General features: G+C 48.3%; 2 protein-coding genes across 2 annotated transcripts in view; one reads left to right on the top strand and one right to left on the bottom strand.

Moving 5' to 3' along the window:
* The first annotated feature begins 1,264 nt into the window (after positions 1-1,264).
* Positions 1,265-2,609, top strand: RNF223 (ring finger protein 223). The gene is made up of 2 exons (XM_087702377.1): positions 1,265-1,316; positions 1,756-2,609. The coding sequence occupies exons 1-2, from the start codon at positions 1,265-1,267 to the stop codon at positions 2,607-2,609; spliced, it is 906 nt and encodes a 301-aa protein (XP_087558503.1).
* Positions 2,610-5,321: 2,712 nt separating this feature from the next.
* The window catches only part of LOC106556002 (tyrosine-protein phosphatase non-receptor type 11), a 41,779-nt gene continuing 30,133 nt past the window's right edge, over positions 5,322-16,967 (bottom strand). Inside the window, exons 9-15 of the mRNA XM_087702083.1 lie at positions 16,616-16,771; positions 15,740-15,871; positions 12,558-12,712; positions 11,210-11,277; positions 9,561-9,712; positions 7,054-7,154; positions 5,322-5,577 (exon numbers count right to left, since the gene is read on the bottom strand). Coding sequence (XP_087558209.1) covers positions 5,490-5,577; positions 7,054-7,154; positions 9,561-9,712; positions 11,210-11,277; positions 12,558-12,712; positions 15,740-15,871; positions 16,616-16,771 — 852 coding nt within the window. The 3' untranslated portion in view covers positions 5,322-5,489. The remainder of the gene's footprint in view (positions 5,578-7,053; positions 7,155-9,560; positions 9,713-11,209; positions 11,278-12,557; positions 12,713-15,739; positions 15,872-16,615; positions 16,772-16,967) is intronic.

Raw genomic sequence — 16,967 nt, 5'->3', positions numbered from 1 at the left:
TCATTATTCCTTGTCTGGCCTTTGGATGCTTTGGAAAATAGGTTGACCCCCTCCTCTCTGGGGCAGCCCCTCAAATATTGGAAGATGCTCTCCTGTCTCTCCTGGTCCTTCTCTTCACTAGACTCTGCCAAATCTGCATTTCTCGATTTCTTAGAAGTTGCTCTCTCTAGTAAAGTTTCCAGTTTTAAAAAGTAAAGAGTTGGGCTCAAACTTCAAACGCAACCGACGGAGCTTTCAAACTTTTAAGTTTGTTGTGGTTAACTTCCCAGCTGGATTTCCTGGGAGTTAAGAGGGAATTGGAAGAATCGCAAAATAAAAATAAGGATTTTTTTTTAAATCCCAGCTTTTGCCTTCTGCCCCCAAATATGGGGCTCGCAGCTCCTTTAGACAAGTGCCAGGTTCTGAGAAATTAAACACGCCATAAAATAAAATAAAAAAACAAGCGGTTAGCGCAATTGGCTGGGGATTTAATACGACCCGTAGTTCCTATTCAGAATGAGATGAAAGGAGAGGTGCGGTCAGATTATGGCGAGATTATGAGAATCAGGAAATTCCCCCCTCTGTGGTTTTTTTTGCTTGATCATGCTTGCAACGTGGTGGGGAAAAAAAACCTAGCAAAGCCAAATTAAAATAGAACTGGGGGAAAAAAATCTGCCAACATCGGAGCTGTTTTTCGCCTGTGTGTCTTCTTTGCAAGCCGACGGTGGAAATAACATTTATTTATATATTTGGAAGGCACGTGTGTTGTAAAACAGCAGAAGGATGCTCTTCCAATGGCTGGCTGGAGGGATGTAAATCTCTTTGCGGGAGAATCAGAAAACTGGTCCTCGTTTTGGGACGATCTCACATCTCGGTCCCCTTGGATAATCTGACAAATTCCAGCAATCCCACAAAAGAGGAAAATGCTGGGTTTTTTTCCTGGACGTCCAAGAAAAAAACAAGACAAGAGGCTTCCCTTAAGGTTTGGGGTCAGGTGTGGTAGTCCCAAAGCTGGGAAGAGGTTTGTGTGTGTGTGTGTGTGTGTGTGTGTGTGTGTGTGTGTAGAGCAAAGCTTCGCAGCTCATTGTTTGCTTCAGCTCCTAAAAACACAACAAAGGGCAGATTGCATGGGAGTTTAGCCACGCTGGCATCCGCTATCTCCCTATCATCCTGAACAGACTCGTATTCTGGTTTGTCTTAGGCTTTGCGTGCAGCCAGCCAACTCTGCCCCCCCTAGCAAACAGGGTCTCTACCTGGGACCCCCCCGAGATCCCTTGTGGATTTCATGGAGACAGCAACGCTCCTGCCTTCTCAAATTAGGAGAAGCACCGGCTGGGGTACGTGTGATTTTATTTTATTTTTCCTCTTTTTACGCAGCTCTTTCTTGGTGTTTTTGAGGAGGGGGGGGGAAATTCTCAAGTGTTGGAGTTCCCGGTTTCCAGTTGCTCTTCTGGACAAGTGAAGAACTTGTGGATTTTTATTCAAGGTTAAGGAAGTTTTGGAGAAGAAGAAAGGGGTGGAGTCTTAGAAAGATTTAGGAAATAAACGTCTACGGCAGTGTTTCTCATCCTTGGAAACTTTTAAAGATGGGCGGACTTCAACTCCCCAAATTCCCCAGCCAGCATGGGTGGACTTCAACTCCCAGCATTCCCGGGCTGACTGGGGAATTCTGGGAGTTGAAGTCCATCTGACCTAAAGTTCCTCTGATTTGAGAAATACTGATGTAGGATGACTCCGTGTTGGCTTAATATTCATCCCATTTTCTTATTCCCCCAGGTTCCGTCATGTCCTGCTTAACCCAGATCTGGCACACTGAAGTGCCAGAATCGCCTCCCTCGTCTCCCCAAAGTCCAATCCCGGCAGACCCCCGCGAGAGACACATCCCGCTCAATCCGATCGTGATCATGTCTCCCTCTGCGGAAAACAGGCCCGCCGTGTGTTCGCCTCTGGGGTCTCCCTTGAACTCCCCCATCGACGGGAAGACCAGGCTGGGCTCCCCAACGGAACGGCCCACCTCGCCGATCGAATGCTCCATCTGCTTCAACACCTACGACAACCTCTTCAAGACGCCCAAGGTCCTCCAGTGCCAACACACCTTCTGCTTGGAGTGTTTGGCCCGGCTGACGGCCGCCCTGCCACCCAACAGGGTGGAAGACCAGCTCCCGTGCCCCTTCTGCAGGCAGCTGACCGAGATCCCGCTGGAAGGCGCGCCGGGCCTCCAGACGTGCAAAGAGCTGATGGCCACCTTACCGCCGGAACTCCAGAAGGAGAAAAGCCTCTGGATGGAAGGGACCAAGCTGTGTTGCCGACAGTGCTCCGATCCCGAGCACGCCCACACCTACGTCACTATCGACATCGCCCCCAGCAAGCCGGAAGTCCCCGAGACTCCCACCGAGGGTTTCATCGGACGCCTCTCCCGCTGCTCGATATGCGACGACTGGAAACGCGTCCTCCTGCTTTCCGTGCTCATCATCATCCTCTTCTGCATCATCCTGTGGCCCGTCCAGTGTATCGTCAAGACGGGAAACTTGAGGTGCCTCAACAAATTCACGTACCCGCGGCCCAATTACGTGCCTTACCGTCTCACCACCCCGGCCCCCACGCTGGACCTCACCAAGCTCGTGGCGTGATTGCCCCGGGGGGCTGTTGTACGGGTGCTGCTCTAGTGTGGGGTGACCACTGGTCATTGGGGGGGTAGGGGGAGAAAGTCCACGAGAGTCTTAGTCTCCTCTGGAAGGAACCGGGGAGACGGGGTGGACTTCTCCTGTCCGTTCTAGAGGATCGTGTTGGATTTGATGGGCCGTCACGTTGACCTGGTACAACACAACTCGTGAACGCTTGAGAGTTCACCATCTTGGTCATGTCGACTTGAAACACACCTGTGCCCACTTCCACACCTCCTAAGTGGCTCTAGGGTCAGCCACAACCTGCTTTGCGAGACTCAACTGCCAAAGTCCGTGCAGAAGAACCCCTATTTTGCATGTAGGGGAGAACACACTTCACGGGGAGTATTATGACCGTGGCAAGTGAACCAAAAGGCTTTCCCCTCCAAGGACACGCAAATCGGAGACAATGGACCGGCCTCTGTGCATTCTTCCCCTTTTGCTGACCCTCAACACTTCGCCTCTGCCTCCGGTTTCGTTTGGGCGAAAGGAGAGGACACTTCATTTTCTATTGTTATTAAACATTTCAGTTTTATACCGCTGAATTGTGTGTTGGGACAGTTCTTATTGTTATTGTGGTGATATTTGTCTCCGCCCGTTCTTGGGGAAGATCAGAAAGGGGGAAACCAGACGTCACCGACAGAGAGGGAGGGACGATATTGGGGCAACTGAGATTATATATCAACAGTACTGGGGGATACTGGGGGAGCAGTGAGAGAGGATTAAGTCCTCGAATTACAACCACAATGGAGCTCAACATTTCCATCGCTAAGCAAGACAGGTGTGGATTTTTGCTCCATTTTATGACCTTTCTTGACACGGCGGTGAAATGAATCCCTGCATGTTGTTCAGCCAGTCACCTGGTTCTTGAGGTCACAAAATGACTCAATTTGGGGTGCCGCAACTGTCGCCAATATGAATCAGTCGCCAAGAGATTGAATTTTGACTAGGTGACCGCGGAGGATGCTGCGACGGTCGTGTGAAAAACGGTCATAAGTCACTTTTTTCCCAGTGCCGTCGTAACTTTGAACGGTCCCTAAATAAACTGTTGTAAGTCGAGGACTCCCTGTATTGTATTAGCTTCAACTCTGCCTGTCTGTCGTAAAAGACCAGGTCATGTTCAGGCCTAAGAGAATTTGCAATATTATAATGTTTTTACCCTGTTTCCCTGAAAATAAGACCTCCTTGGATAATAAACCCAATTGGACTTTTGAGCACATGCGCTAAAATAAGCCCTCCCCCGAAAATAAGCCCTCCCCAAAAATATTACAAACCAGCAGCAGCCATGAGGTGACCTCGCTCGCCACCTCCTGCACCTCAAAAATAATAAGACCTCCCTGAAAATAAGGCCAAGCGCTTATTTTGGGGGTCAAAAGAAAATAAGACCCTGTCTTATTTTGGGGGAAATACGGTATTGATTGGGGCAGAGAATCCTGCACTACGGGGTCCCACCAGTCTCAGCTAATGGTGATGGATGCTGGGAATTGTATTTTGGTCTCCACATTTTACTAGTCCCTGGGCTGATCTTCCTGGACAATGCACAAAAGTAGTTGGGGTCACAATTCTTCTTTAGGGTCAAACTCTCCTTCCGGGACTACATTTCTCAGCCTTAACAACTTTAGAACGAGTCGACTTCAACTCCCAGAATTCCCCAGCCGGCATGTGTGGACTTCAACTCCCAGAATTCCCCAGCCGGCATGTGCGGATTTCAACTCCCAGAATTCCCCAGCTGGCATGTGCGGATTTCAACTCCCAGAATTCCCCAGCCGGCATGTGCGGATTTTAACTCCCAGAATTCCCCAGCCGGCATGTGCGGACTTCAACTCCCAGAATTCCCCAGCCGGCATGTGCAGACTTCAACTCCCAGAATTCCCCAGGTGGCATGTGCGGACTTCAACTCCCAGAATTCCCCAGCCAGCATGTGCAGACTTCAACTCCCAGAATTCCCCAGCCAGCATGTGCAGACTTCAACTCCCAGAATTCCCCAGCCGGCATGTGCGGACTTCAACTCCCAGAATTCTCGGGTCACCATGCTCAATGGTGTAAACCCCCTTGCTCTAAACAAAGACACTTGTTACTTCACTATATATATATATATACATTTCTTTTATATATATATACATACATACATACACACCCAGTTTGTAACATCTGTTACAGAGAACCAGAGACACTTGGGGAGGGATACAGAGTAACAAGAAAAGGAATTATATCTTGCCCTTTGCATAAATTAAACCAGTGTTTTTCCAGCTAGACAATTTTTTAAGTTGTGGACTTCGATTCCCAGAATTCCCCAGGTAGAAAACTTCTAGGATTCCCCAATCAGCAGGTTGGTGGGAGAATTCTGGGAATTGAAAGCCCACCTCTCTCTTAAAGTGGCCCAGGTTGAAATCCACTGAATGAGAGCAACAAGTGACGGAGTCTTAAGGTTGCGTTCATGATGGGACATCCAGGTGGGAGTTTAAACACGGAAACTGCATCGTATCTGGAGGAGGCAACGATAAACCTTGAGATGGAAATAAAACTGGTGTCCTTTCAGGTCGCACCGGTACCTTGGAAGTTGTACGAGTTTGATCCCATCCATAAAAGCAGAGATGGAAAACTATGCCATTGTTTCGTTCCTCCCACCCCACCGTGGCGCAGTGATAAGTCTAAAAGAAAAATAATTCTGAAACGGGGTAGCTGGGAGAAACTGAGTTTTTCAACAGAGCTGGGTTTCCGGAGAGGAGTGCAGTGCTTGGGGATGCGATCCACCGGTCTGTCATATCGAGAGACAAAAACCACACACCTGGACACACTTGCCTACCTACTTTATAAGCCACCTGTCTCCATCCTGTTCTATAGCTACTATCTTCCTGAGTTGGTGAATCCCGAGACCTTGGCGGTTTTGATACTCAGGTTTTCGTAGACGGAGGTCGTTTCCTCATCAGCCACTCTGCGGAATAAAAGAGGAAGAATCAGCAACCGGCCTTACAAAAAAAAAACGAGCAACGGCGAGGAGCTTTTGAACCCGTGTCCAAAATCTCAGGCTTACACAGGGCAACTAGCTTAGTCAACCGAACACATTGAGACACAGGCAGCTTCAGATATCGCCATTCATCCCCTTTTAACAACCTTGTAATCCCTTGCGGGGTGGAGTCTGGGCAACTGAATGGAGCTGAGCGTTTACTGGCCGGATGCCCTACCCTGTCGCCAGTGCGGAGTTTTGTTCAGCAGATATATTCTCATTGTGTCCAAAGAGAGAGAAACAGCTGTCTCTACCTAGGATCGAACTCATAGCCTCCTGATTATGAGGCGAGAGCTCCACCTCTAGGCCACCGCATCACTCACTTCAGATATCGCCATTAAATGGAGTTTATTATTATGGAGCATGTGAGGAATAACCATCATACCCCACGCAAGTTCAGATCTCCACTTAGATGAAGTACAGGTAGTTGTTGGCTTCATTTAGTGACTGTTCAAAGTTAACAATGGCGCTGAAAAAAGTGACTTATGACCATTTTTCACACTTTACGACCACTGCAGCATCCCCACGGTCCTGCGATCCAGATGCTCGGTCACTGATTCCTATTTATGACGGTCGCGGGGTCACGCAATCCCCTTTTGCGACCTACGGGCAAGACAAGTCAATGGGGAAGGTGGGTTCACTTAATGACCATGTGGCTAACTGAACAACAGCAATGATTCACTTAACACCCGTTGTAAAATGAGGCAAGACTCACTTAACAAATGCCTCTCTTAGCAACAGGAATATTGGCCTCAGTTGTGGTCAAAAGTCAAAGACTACTGGTTATTTCCTTCACCCATTTTTCCCCCCAATTACAGGTAGTCCTCGACTTGTGACCATTCTTTAACGACGTTCAAAGTTATGAAAAAAAGTGGCTTAAAACTCGTCCTTGCAGTTACGACCGTTCCAGTGTCCCCTTTGCTCATGCACCTACATCAGTGTTTCTCAACCTTGGTGACTTTAAGTCCTGTGGACTTCAACTCCCAGAATCCCCCAGCCAGCATAGCTATGCTGGCTGGGGGATTCTGGGAGTTGAAGTCCACAGGACTTAAAGTCACCAAGGTTGAGAAACACTGACCTACATGATCAAAATTTGGATGCTTGGCAACCAAAATAGATTTACCATGATTGTCCAGCCCGTGTGTGTGTGTGTGTGTGTGTGTGTGTGTGTGTGTGTGTGTGTGTGAGACGGGGTCACGACCTTCCCAGACAGCTTCTAACAAGCAAAAATCAACGGTGGAAAACAAGACCCACTTAGCGTCTGCCTGAGCCACTTAACGACTGCAGCGATTCACTTAACAACCATGACAAAGAAAGGTTGCAAAATCAGGTCGTAAGGTGAGGAATACTTGCAATTCCTATTAGGGGGGGGAAGGAAAGGGAGGGGAGAGAAAAGGATCGTACCCTATCTGGAGCCGAGGTGAAGCAGGGCGAGGTTTGGCTCGGGGGTTTTCCATCGGCAAGTACCGGATGTTTAAGTAAGCCGTGTCCTTCCGCAGACATCTCTGAAATAGAATTCCATTAAGTTTGATGATTATTCATGATAGCAGCGTTCCAATATCTCAGGGGCTGCCCCAAAGAAGAGGGAGTCAAGCTATTCTCTCCAAATCACCTGAAGGCAGGATAAGAAGCCATGGATGGAAACTAATCTATCTATCTATCTATCTATCTATCTATCTATCTATCTATCTATCTATCTATCTATCTATCTATCTATCTATCTATCTATCTATCATCTATCTATCTATCATCTATCATCTATCTATCTATCTATCTATCTATCTATCTATCTATCTATCTATCTATCTATCTATCTATCTATCTATCTATCTATCTATCTATCTATCTATCTATCTATCTATCTATCTATCTATCTAATCCAGGATAGAATCAACCAAGAACTAAAGAGAAATTTCCCGACAGTGAGAATAATTAACCAGTGGAACCACTTGCCACCAGAAGTCGTGGGTGCTCCAACACTGGAAGCTTTTAAGAAGAAACTATTTGTCTAAAAGGGTATAGAGTTTCCTGCTTGAGCGATGGGGGTTGGACTAGAAGACCTCCAAGGTCCCTTCCAACTCTGTCGTTCTCTCATTGTGGCTATCCTCCTGTTATTTTTTTTTCTGTTCTGCTCTATGACGAAATCCTTATTTTCAAGTTCGGTGTTGACACCGTTGGTTAATTGTTGTGTAAGTGTCCCGGGGGGGGGGATTCCCGGATTTGAGTCTTCTGGCTGAGAAATGAGGAAGGCTCGCATGCAGTAACAATAGATATAACAGTAGCACTTAAGACTTATATACCCGGGGGTGGGGGGGGTGGGTGGGCAATCAAACATTTTAGCAACCGGTTCTCTGCCCAGTTGCTGGGTGGGCGTGACCATGGTGGGCGTGGCTGGGTGGGCGTGGCCTACTCAATCTCCTACACCAGTGTTTCTCAACCTTGGCAACTTGAAGATGTCCGGACTTCAACTCCCAGAATTCCCCAGCCAGCGTTCGCTGGCTGGGGAATTCTGGGAGTTGAAGTCCGGACATCTTCAAGTTGCCAAGGTTGAGAAACACTGTCCTACACCACACGGGGTGTTCTCGCCCTTCCGAGGGTCCGGAGGCTTTCTGGAACTTCCGCTACACCTGTTTTTCGCACCTTTCCGAGCCTCCGCAAGCACCTTGTACTTACCTCCATCCAAAACGAGCCACGTGGAGACTCCTGAATCCGACTCGCAGGCTGCTTAAATCTGGCCCGTGGGGCCGGCCTGGAAATAGCCAAGGACCAACCTGCGGTGCCTTTCTTTGGCAGTCAAAATGGGGCATGTGATTGATTGATTGATTGATTTAATACATTTATAGGCCGCCCAATCCCGAAGGACTCCGGGCGGCTTACAGAAAATAAGTTTTAAAAATATAAAAAATTAAAAACAGAGGAAAACAGATTAAAAACCACATCATGCACCCAATCTGATTCGGGGCTGGACCTCAGTCATGAGGTCAACAGCCCCAGGCCTGCCGGAATAGCCAGGTTTTAATAGCCTTTCGGAAGGCCATGAGAGTGGGTAGGGTCCGGATCTCTGGGGGTAGTCCTCTGGGGGGCCACAGGAGGCATTTCAAGCCAGAAAAGGGGTACGGGGTTGTTTGTATGAGCCCCCCCCCCCATTTTGGCTGGCAGGGTGCTGCGGGAGGACGTCCAGGCTGAAAACGGGGCCTGCTTGCACAGTCTCCCCGTGCCCCGTTTTGGCTGGCATGATGCTGCAGGAAGCGTCCGTCCCGTCTCCCCCACCCAAGCCGGCCCGTGGAGGAGAACTACAGTGCTGATCGGGCCCTCAAAGAAATCCAGTTTGACACCTCTGGTCTGGACTCTTCTTAAAAATCTCCACTGATGGAGCACCCACAATTTCTGGTGGCGAGCTGTTCCACTGGTTAATTGTCCTGCCTGTTAGGAAGTTTCTCCTTAATCCCAGGTTGCTTCTCTCTTTGGTTACCGTATTTTTCAGACTATAAGACGCACCGGCATATAAGACGCACCAAGATTTCGAAGAGGTAAGTAAGAAAAAAAACACGTTTTTGTCCTCCCCAACCCCCAGGAGCACTCGACAGGCTTCAGCAGGGCTGGGGGAAGGCAAAAACACCCCCGTTTTTGCAAAAAACGGGCAGAAAATGCACCGTTTTTTTGCAAAAACAGAAGCGTTTTTGCCTTCTTCCAGCCCTGCTGAAGCCTGCAGTGTGCTGCTGGGGGAAGGCAAAAACACCTGTTTTTCAGAAAAATGGCCCATTTTTTTGCAAATTGTGGGGGCGGGGCTTCAGGAGCCCAAAAATTGGCTGTATTCCACTTATAAGACGCACCAACATTTCCACCCTCTTTTAGGCGGGGAAAAGGTGCGTCTTGTACTCTGAAAAATACGGTAGTTTCCAGTTCTTCACCTGTTCCTCTTCTAGCTCCTTCTGCTGCATTGCGATGAACTGCTGCACAGCCATGTAGACAAATTTGTACTGGGCTTCCGTTTGCACCATGCCCGACCTCTGTCTCCGTACCATCTGGATTGTCTTCGGGATGTCGATGTCACAATCCAAACCTATTGTGAGTAAGAGAAAAGAGAGAGAGAGGAGATGTTTAAAAAATTGCCACGCAAGCAGGTAGGAGAATCAGCGTGCCGACGTTAAACTCTTACATTCATATTACTATTACTGAATGCCATATTTTTTCGGAGTATAAGACGCACCCTTTTCCCTCAAAAAAGAGGCTGAAAATCTGGGTGCGTCTTATACACTGAATACAGCACTTTTTGCCTCCCGAAATCTCGCCTCCTTCACCAAAATGGTCATGCATAGCCTTTAGGAGGCTTACAGAGTTCTCCTGGGGGCTGGGGAGGGCAGAAATGAGAGAAAAACGGGCCGTTTTCAATTTTGCCCCACAGCTACCAGGAGTACTCTGCAAGGCTCCTAAACGTTATGCATGCCCTTTTTTGACAAAAAACGGGCTGTTTTTTGCTTGTCCCCCCCCCCCCCGCCCACGGAGCACTGTATAAGCCTCCTAAAGGCTATTCATATCCTTTTTTTGTGGGGAAAAAAACAGGCTGTTTTGGGGAGGTCTGCAGAGTCCAAAAACTTTTTTTAAAATTTGCGTCTTATACTCCAGTGCGTCTTATACTCTGGTGTGTCTTATGCTCCGAAAAATATGGTAGTCCTTAACGTGCAACCACAATAGGGACTGGAAACTTTGTTTGGAGTGGTGCAATCCTCACGCGAGGCATCACGGGATCACATCCGACTTTGCAACCGTTCTTGACCACAGTTGTTACGTGAGATATCAATTGTGACTTCCTGCCGTCTTCCCCATCGCGTTTGCTTGTTGGAAGCTGGCTGGGAAGGTCGCAATTTGTTCGATGATGTGAGTGTGAATGTTGTAAGCGTGCAACATTTGCCAAGTGTCCGAAGCATGATCCCATGACCGGAGGATGCCTTGATTGTTGTAAATATAGGTAGACCTCGACTTACAACAGTTCATTTAGTGACTGTTTGAAGTTACAACAGCGCTGAAAAAAAATGACCCAGGATCGTTTTTCACACCGTTGTGGCATCCCTGTGGTCACGGAATTTATGTTCAGATGCTCGATCATCATCTTCATCATCCTCTTTTAACAATCCCATAATCCCTTGCGGGGTAGAGTCTGAGCAACTGAATGAAGATGAATATTTACTGGCTGGATGCCTTTCCTGACGCCAATGCAGAGTCTTATTCAGCAGATATATTCTTAGTGTGTCCAGAGAGAAATATCATTCAGATGTTTGATAACGGTTTCATATTTATGACGTCCACACGATCCCTTTTTTGCAACCTTCTGGCAAAGCAAAGTCAATGGGGGGGGAAGACAGATTCACTTTACAACCGTGTTACTAACTTAACAATGGCAGTGATTCACTTAACAACGGTGGCAAGAAAGGGAGGCAAAACTCACTTTAAGATGTCTCATTTAGCAACAGGAATTTGGGGCTCAATTATGACCGTATGTTGAGTTCTACCCGTAATTGCTCCCTGTACAAAATCAGAGGAAAGGCAAGGTTGTGTTTACCTTGTCGGTGAATTGTGTCCACCAGCATGTCTATCACGATGATCGTGCCCGTTCGGCCTATCCCAGCACTGGGAAAAGGAGAGAAAGGGAAGAGGTCGAAGGACATCCACACAATTCTCTCTGCTGAAGTCAACACTATAGTCACTTGTCTGAAAAGATATATTGTATGTTCTCCTGCTTGAGCCGGGGGCTGGACTAGAAGACCTCCACGGTCCCTTCCAGATTCTATTCTGTTCTGTTCTATTCAGGGGTGGGTTCCTGCCAGTTCTAACCTCTTCTATAGAAGAAGGTTCCACAAATCCACAGTGCCGTTTAGAACTGGTTCCAGCTCCCTCCCCCCGCCCGTCCGCATATCATCAAGATGAAGAGCGAGGGGAGGAATTCTGGGAGTTGAAGTCCACAAGTCTTAAAGCTGTCAAGTCTGAACACCCCTGGGGGGGGGTTCTAAAGGGTTAGGGGTGTAAGGGTCTTGTAACTTGACAGCTTTAAGATTTGCGTGCTTCAAATGCCAGAGTTTCTGAGCAATAGTTGGGCTTATATACCGCTTCATAGGGCTTTCAGCCCTCTCTAAGCAGTTTACAGAGTCAGCATATTGCCCCCAACAACAATCTGGGTCCCCATTTTACCCACCTCGGAAGGATGGAAGGCTGAGTCAACCTTGAGCCTGGTGGGATTTGAACAGCCAAACTGCTGAACTGCAGTGCTGCATTTTAACCACTGCGCCACCTCGGCTCTGAGCCAACATCTTGGTTGCTAAGCAAGAGCATTGTTAAGTGAGTTTCACCAGTTGGCCACGCCCACCCAGTCACATGGCTGACAAGCCACTCCCATCTGGTCACATGGCTGGTAAGCCACTCCCACCAAGTCACATGGCTGGCAAGTCACTCCCACAAAGCAGACCACATCTACAGAAGAGGTTCTAAAAAATTTTGAAGCCCACCACTGGCTCTATTCTATTCCATTCCTTATTCTATCCTATCCTATCCTATCCTATCCTATCCTATCCTATCCTATCCTATCCTATCCTATCCTATCCTATCCTATTGTCTATCCTACATTCTATTCTATTCTATCCTATTGTCTATCCTACATTCTATTCTATTCCATTCCATTCCCTATTCTGTTCTGTTCTATTCTATTCTATTCTATTCCATTCCATTCCATATTCTGTTCCATTCCATTCCTTATTCTATTCCATTCCATCCCATTCCTATTCTGTTCTGTTCTGTTCTATTCTATTGTCTATCCTACATTCTATTCTATTCTATTCTATTCCTCATTCTACTCTATACACCATCACAGGCTCAGATGGAAGACCCCGAAATCCAAGCCTCCGGATGTCCCTCACCTGCAATGCACCACAATTGGTCCCGACTCTGGAATACTTCTGTGAGCCTTGTTGACTTGGTCCAAAAAGCTGAGGACTCCGCCCGGTTCGTTTGGGACGCCGTGATCAGGCCAGCTGAAATACTGGAAGTGCTTAATTTTTCTGGGCCGCTCTTCCTGGACGGAAGGAGAGAGGGATCAGATTAAATCACAGAGAAATCGGTGGACAGAAATCAGAAAGGAGGAGGCGATAAGATCTCTCTGCTTTAGCAGAGCAAGGAAGATACCCAGAGATGATTCACACCCTGGTCAGTGTCTCTTCGCACTTCTACCATCAGGCAGAAGGCATCAAAAGTATAGCCAGCCGAACAAACAGGTTTCAAGATAGCTTCTATCCTTGGGCTGCGAGACTTTGAAATACAACCACAATCACAACCACACGCTAGTTTTTTTTCTTTTTCTTCCTTTTTTCGTTTCTGTTATAATTTTGCACCAGTGAGGTTAAAACCAATTCCGTTTCATTTAAGTAACAATGGAAATAAAGATTATACTTATAAGCCACCTGGGAAAGACAAGGGAAATCATAAAGCCATAAAAAAGCAAAAGTAGAATATTTTGGACGCGTTGTTGGGGCCCGCTAGCTGCCAACGGACCTGGAGGCAGACTCGGACGATGAGGAGGTTGGGGAAGAACTTGGGCCAGTTCTGGAGCCTGGGGAAGGCTCTAATGAATACTCTGTCAATGCATAGATGGACCCAGGGCCCTCTGGCATTTCCCAGCCACCAGAGAGCCAGCTGCCTTTGTAGGCTGATATGAGTGAGGAGGAAGACCAGCTGGGGCCTGTTCCATATGAGCAGTTTCCATACAGCAGTTAGGAGAGGTGAACAATGGAGGACGAGGAGTCGGCTCAGGAAGCAAGGCACACATGGACACTGAATGGCCCCTCCCTGGCTGGGGAATAAATAGAAGGAAAGGGGAGTGGTGGTTGTAGGAGACAACAGTTCGTATTTCTGAAGATTTTGCTCATTGTGTTTCGTGCCACAAAGACTGCTCGCCAGAACTTAATTTGAAGCCTTTCGGCTGGGAGCTCACGGCCTTCCCATTATCATACTGAACTGATAAGGTCTGTACTACAGTTAACTCCTTGCAGGATTCTTGCCCGGACTTTTGGGTGGGTGAATGCCATTTATTCACAAGAGGTAAATAAGGAGGGGTTTTTCGTGACCAGGAATTCTGTTTCTTGCTTCTGCTAAGGCTGGGTTCACATGTGATGTCCGGACACCCGGACAAAAATACAGCATCCTTCACTTAATCCTCCAGGAAAAGATTGAAGGCAAATCAGATCCAGGCAGTAGAAGAACATAAGTAGAAGAGCCGAGGTGGCGCAGTGGTTAAATGCAGCACTGCAGGCTACTTCAGCTGACTGCAGTTCTGCAGTTCGGCTGTTCAAATCTCACCGGCTCAGGGTTGACTCAGCCTTCCATCCTTCCGAGGTGGGTAAAATGAGGACCCGGATTGTTTTGGGGGGCAATATGCTGACTCTGTAAACCGCTTAGAGAGGGCTGAAAGCCCTATGAAGCGGTATATGTCTAACTATTGCTATTGCATAATGGCTTCAAAATCTAAGGGACCAGTTTGGACAAAATTCAGCAGCATTTTTGTCTGTGGCTGTTGATAAAAATAGGATCGCCAACGTCCAATGATGGAAACGGCAGAAGAAAAAGAAATAGTTACGTGTCACTGTGATGGAGACTTCCCCAATTTGGGAGAAGTCGGTGCGGGAATCGTGAAGTGTGATGACCAGGAAAGCAAGTCACTGAAGATTAACATAAACAGAAATAGGTAAATATTTGCACGCTGCCCACGCGGAGGAAATAACATAACCCCGGCTCTGCGGTTGTGGGCTCCTTTCCTGGAACTCCTGAGTCACTTTGCATTTGCAACAAGGAAATACGACGGCCGAGAGGAAGACGCCCCCGAAAGGGTGTGAGTCATTCAACCACTGAAGGAAATTGGGCTGGCCTCACTGCGTGTCGGAGGGATGAAACAGTGAGAGGTTGTCAGAATAAGACACTTGGGCAGACTGGAAAACACGACAAAGGGCCCAAAAAGTACACTCGAAATGAGACGAAAAGGAGAAAGCAACTGCGTATTTTGGACCCGCATTTGAAAACGGCAAAGCACATTCATGGTCGGAGATAAAAATCTGCTCTGTTATTCTGCAGCATTTTACGGGGGCCCACAAATTTAAGGCGACGTGTCAAAACATCCCATTAAAACCCCTGCTTGCTATCTAGAGCAGGGGTGTCAAACTGAAGGCCTGCATGGCCAGACTGGGAATATCAAAGGACCGGCCTGCAGTGCCTCTGCCGGCCAAAATGGGCTCTTTGCCCCCCATCCCCCGGTGGCCCATTTTCAGCCTTCCGGACCTCCTGCAGTACTCTGCTGCTCGTTTTTGGCTAGCAGAGTGTTGCAGGAGGCCGAGGAGGCTGAAAAAGGGCCACAAAGGGGGGGGGGAGGCTCAGGAGGCCTCTGAGCAGCCCGTTTTCGGCTGGCAGATTGCTGCTGGAGGTGTCCGTCCCGTCTCCTCCCACCTCCCTGAAGAGAACTACAATGTTCATTCGGCCCTCAAAGAAATCCCATTTGACATCCCTGTCCTAGGACGACAGATTTCCACACTTACCGTGTTTTTCAGAGTATAAGACGCGCCAAGATTTTGAAGAAGTTAAAAAAACAAAAAACGTTTTTGCACTGTGCAGACCTCCCAAACCCTCTGCATGCCTCATTTTTTTGTGAAAAATGGGGCATGCAGAGAGTTTGAGAGGCCTGCAAAGTGCTCCCGGGGGCTGTGGGGGAGGGGCAAAACCGAGCAAAAAACAGCCCATGCATAGCCTTTAGGAGGCTTGTAGAGTGCTCCTGGGGGCTGGGCAAAAATGAGCCACAAACGGCCCATTTTCTGCTCATTTTTGCCCTCCGTAGCCCCCAGGGGCACTTTGCAGGCCTCTCAAACTCTCTGCGTGTCCATTTTGGTGAAGGGGGCGAGGTTTCGGGAGGCCAAAAATGCTGTATTCAGTGTATAAGACGCACCCAGATTTTCAGCCTCTTTTTTTGGGGGGGGTGTGCGTCTTATACTCCGAAAAATACAGTAGTCGGCACGAGTACTTAGAAACATGACTGCTTTTCAAAAGAGAACCCCCACTCTACCCTGTCTGTCCGTGCGATCTGTAAATCCCGGATGTAGTAACCCTGACATTCTCGCTCCCCGATATTCTGCACGCCGATTTGGCCGAATTCCTTCGTGCAGTTTTCATCCGGCCAGTAGCGAAAACACTTGTTCTGCAAGACAAAAAAAAAAAGGAGAGAGACAAACTCAGTTCACGCAACACTTGTGAAGCCGGAAAACTGTTTCGTTGGTTTGCTTTTTTTTAAAAACGGTGCGGAGTGAAGATAAGGAGGGCTTAGCGTCTCCTGTTAATCCAGCTAGTTAATGTTCTGAGCGAGGCTTCCCAAGAGCACGAAGCAAACTCCTGGCTGGTCCCGACAAAAACCTTATTTTATTAATTGACTGTGAATTCTGCTCATTCACATCCAGCAAAGTCTTTCAAGGGAGGATTTACAGTCACAGACCTTATCTGGCTTGGAGAGCCGCCAGGCCGAGATCTGCAGAACTTCGCAAGAAGTCTCGGAGAGTCACGAACCAATGAAATGAACTAATTGTCTCCTGCAAACTCCACTCCCCTTTCGCTCCCCTTTTATGTCCTCTGGGAGGGGCCATTCATCATCCACCTGTGGCCTTACTCCCAAGTCGACCCCTGTTCTTTAGCTGCTCCCTTCATCTGGCCACTCTGCGCATGCGCACACTGGGAACAGGCTCCAGCTGTTCTTCTGCTTCACTGATGTCTGACTCTGAAGGCAGCTGATGACTGGCATACGGCCCTGGCCCCCTCTCTCTGCCTCCGACACAGAGCCCTCATCCGAGCCTTCCCCAGACTCCAGGACTGACTCATGTTCCTCCCCAACCTCCTCACTGTCCGAATCAGCTTTTGATGTGATGGGGGAAGGGCCCTAGGAGGGGCTCACCCTGCCTCGCTCGACCTCCTTGGTGGTCATGACGATGATGTGGGTGTTTTCCTGGTAGATCATGGTCCAGAAGTCGTTGACGGTGCTTTGGAGGCAGCCCTGGGTGGCGATGTAGACTTTAAAGTGTTCGGCGCTGCACCCGTCTTCAAGAGTGTTCTAGAACAAGGGAGAGAGGAGAGGTGAGAATTGCTAGACGCGGGGAAGGGGGAACGGTAAGGGGGACCCTTACTACCGAGGTGCCGAGGTGGCGCAGTGGTTAAATGCAGCACTGCAGGCTACTTCAGCTGACTGCAGTTCTGCAGTTCGGCTGTTCAAATCTCACCGGCTCAGGGTTGACTCAGCCTTCCATCCT

Source organism: Thamnophis sirtalis, unplaced genomic scaffold, assembly GCF_051295495.1.
Source record: "Thamnophis sirtalis isolate CommonGarterSnake01/CBP01778 unplaced genomic scaffold, rThaSir2_p1.2 scaffold_15, whole genome shotgun sequence".
NCBI lineage: Eukaryota > Metazoa > Chordata > Lepidosauria > Squamata > Natricidae > Thamnophis > Thamnophis sirtalis.
Note: the sequence above shows the minus strand (reverse complement) of the source record. Positions and strands in the feature narration are given on the sequence as shown.

Bases quoted from the DNA above. Each gene is read 5' to 3' on its own strand.
- RNF223 (XM_087702377.1), top strand. From the start codon at position 1,265: ATGGAGACAGCAACGCTCCTGCCTTCTCAAATTAGGAGAAGCACCGGC. The intron at 1,317-1,755 runs GTACGTGTGATT...TTATTCCCCCAG, and splicing joins TAGGAGAAGCACCGGCTGGG to GTTCCGTCATGTCCTGCTTA.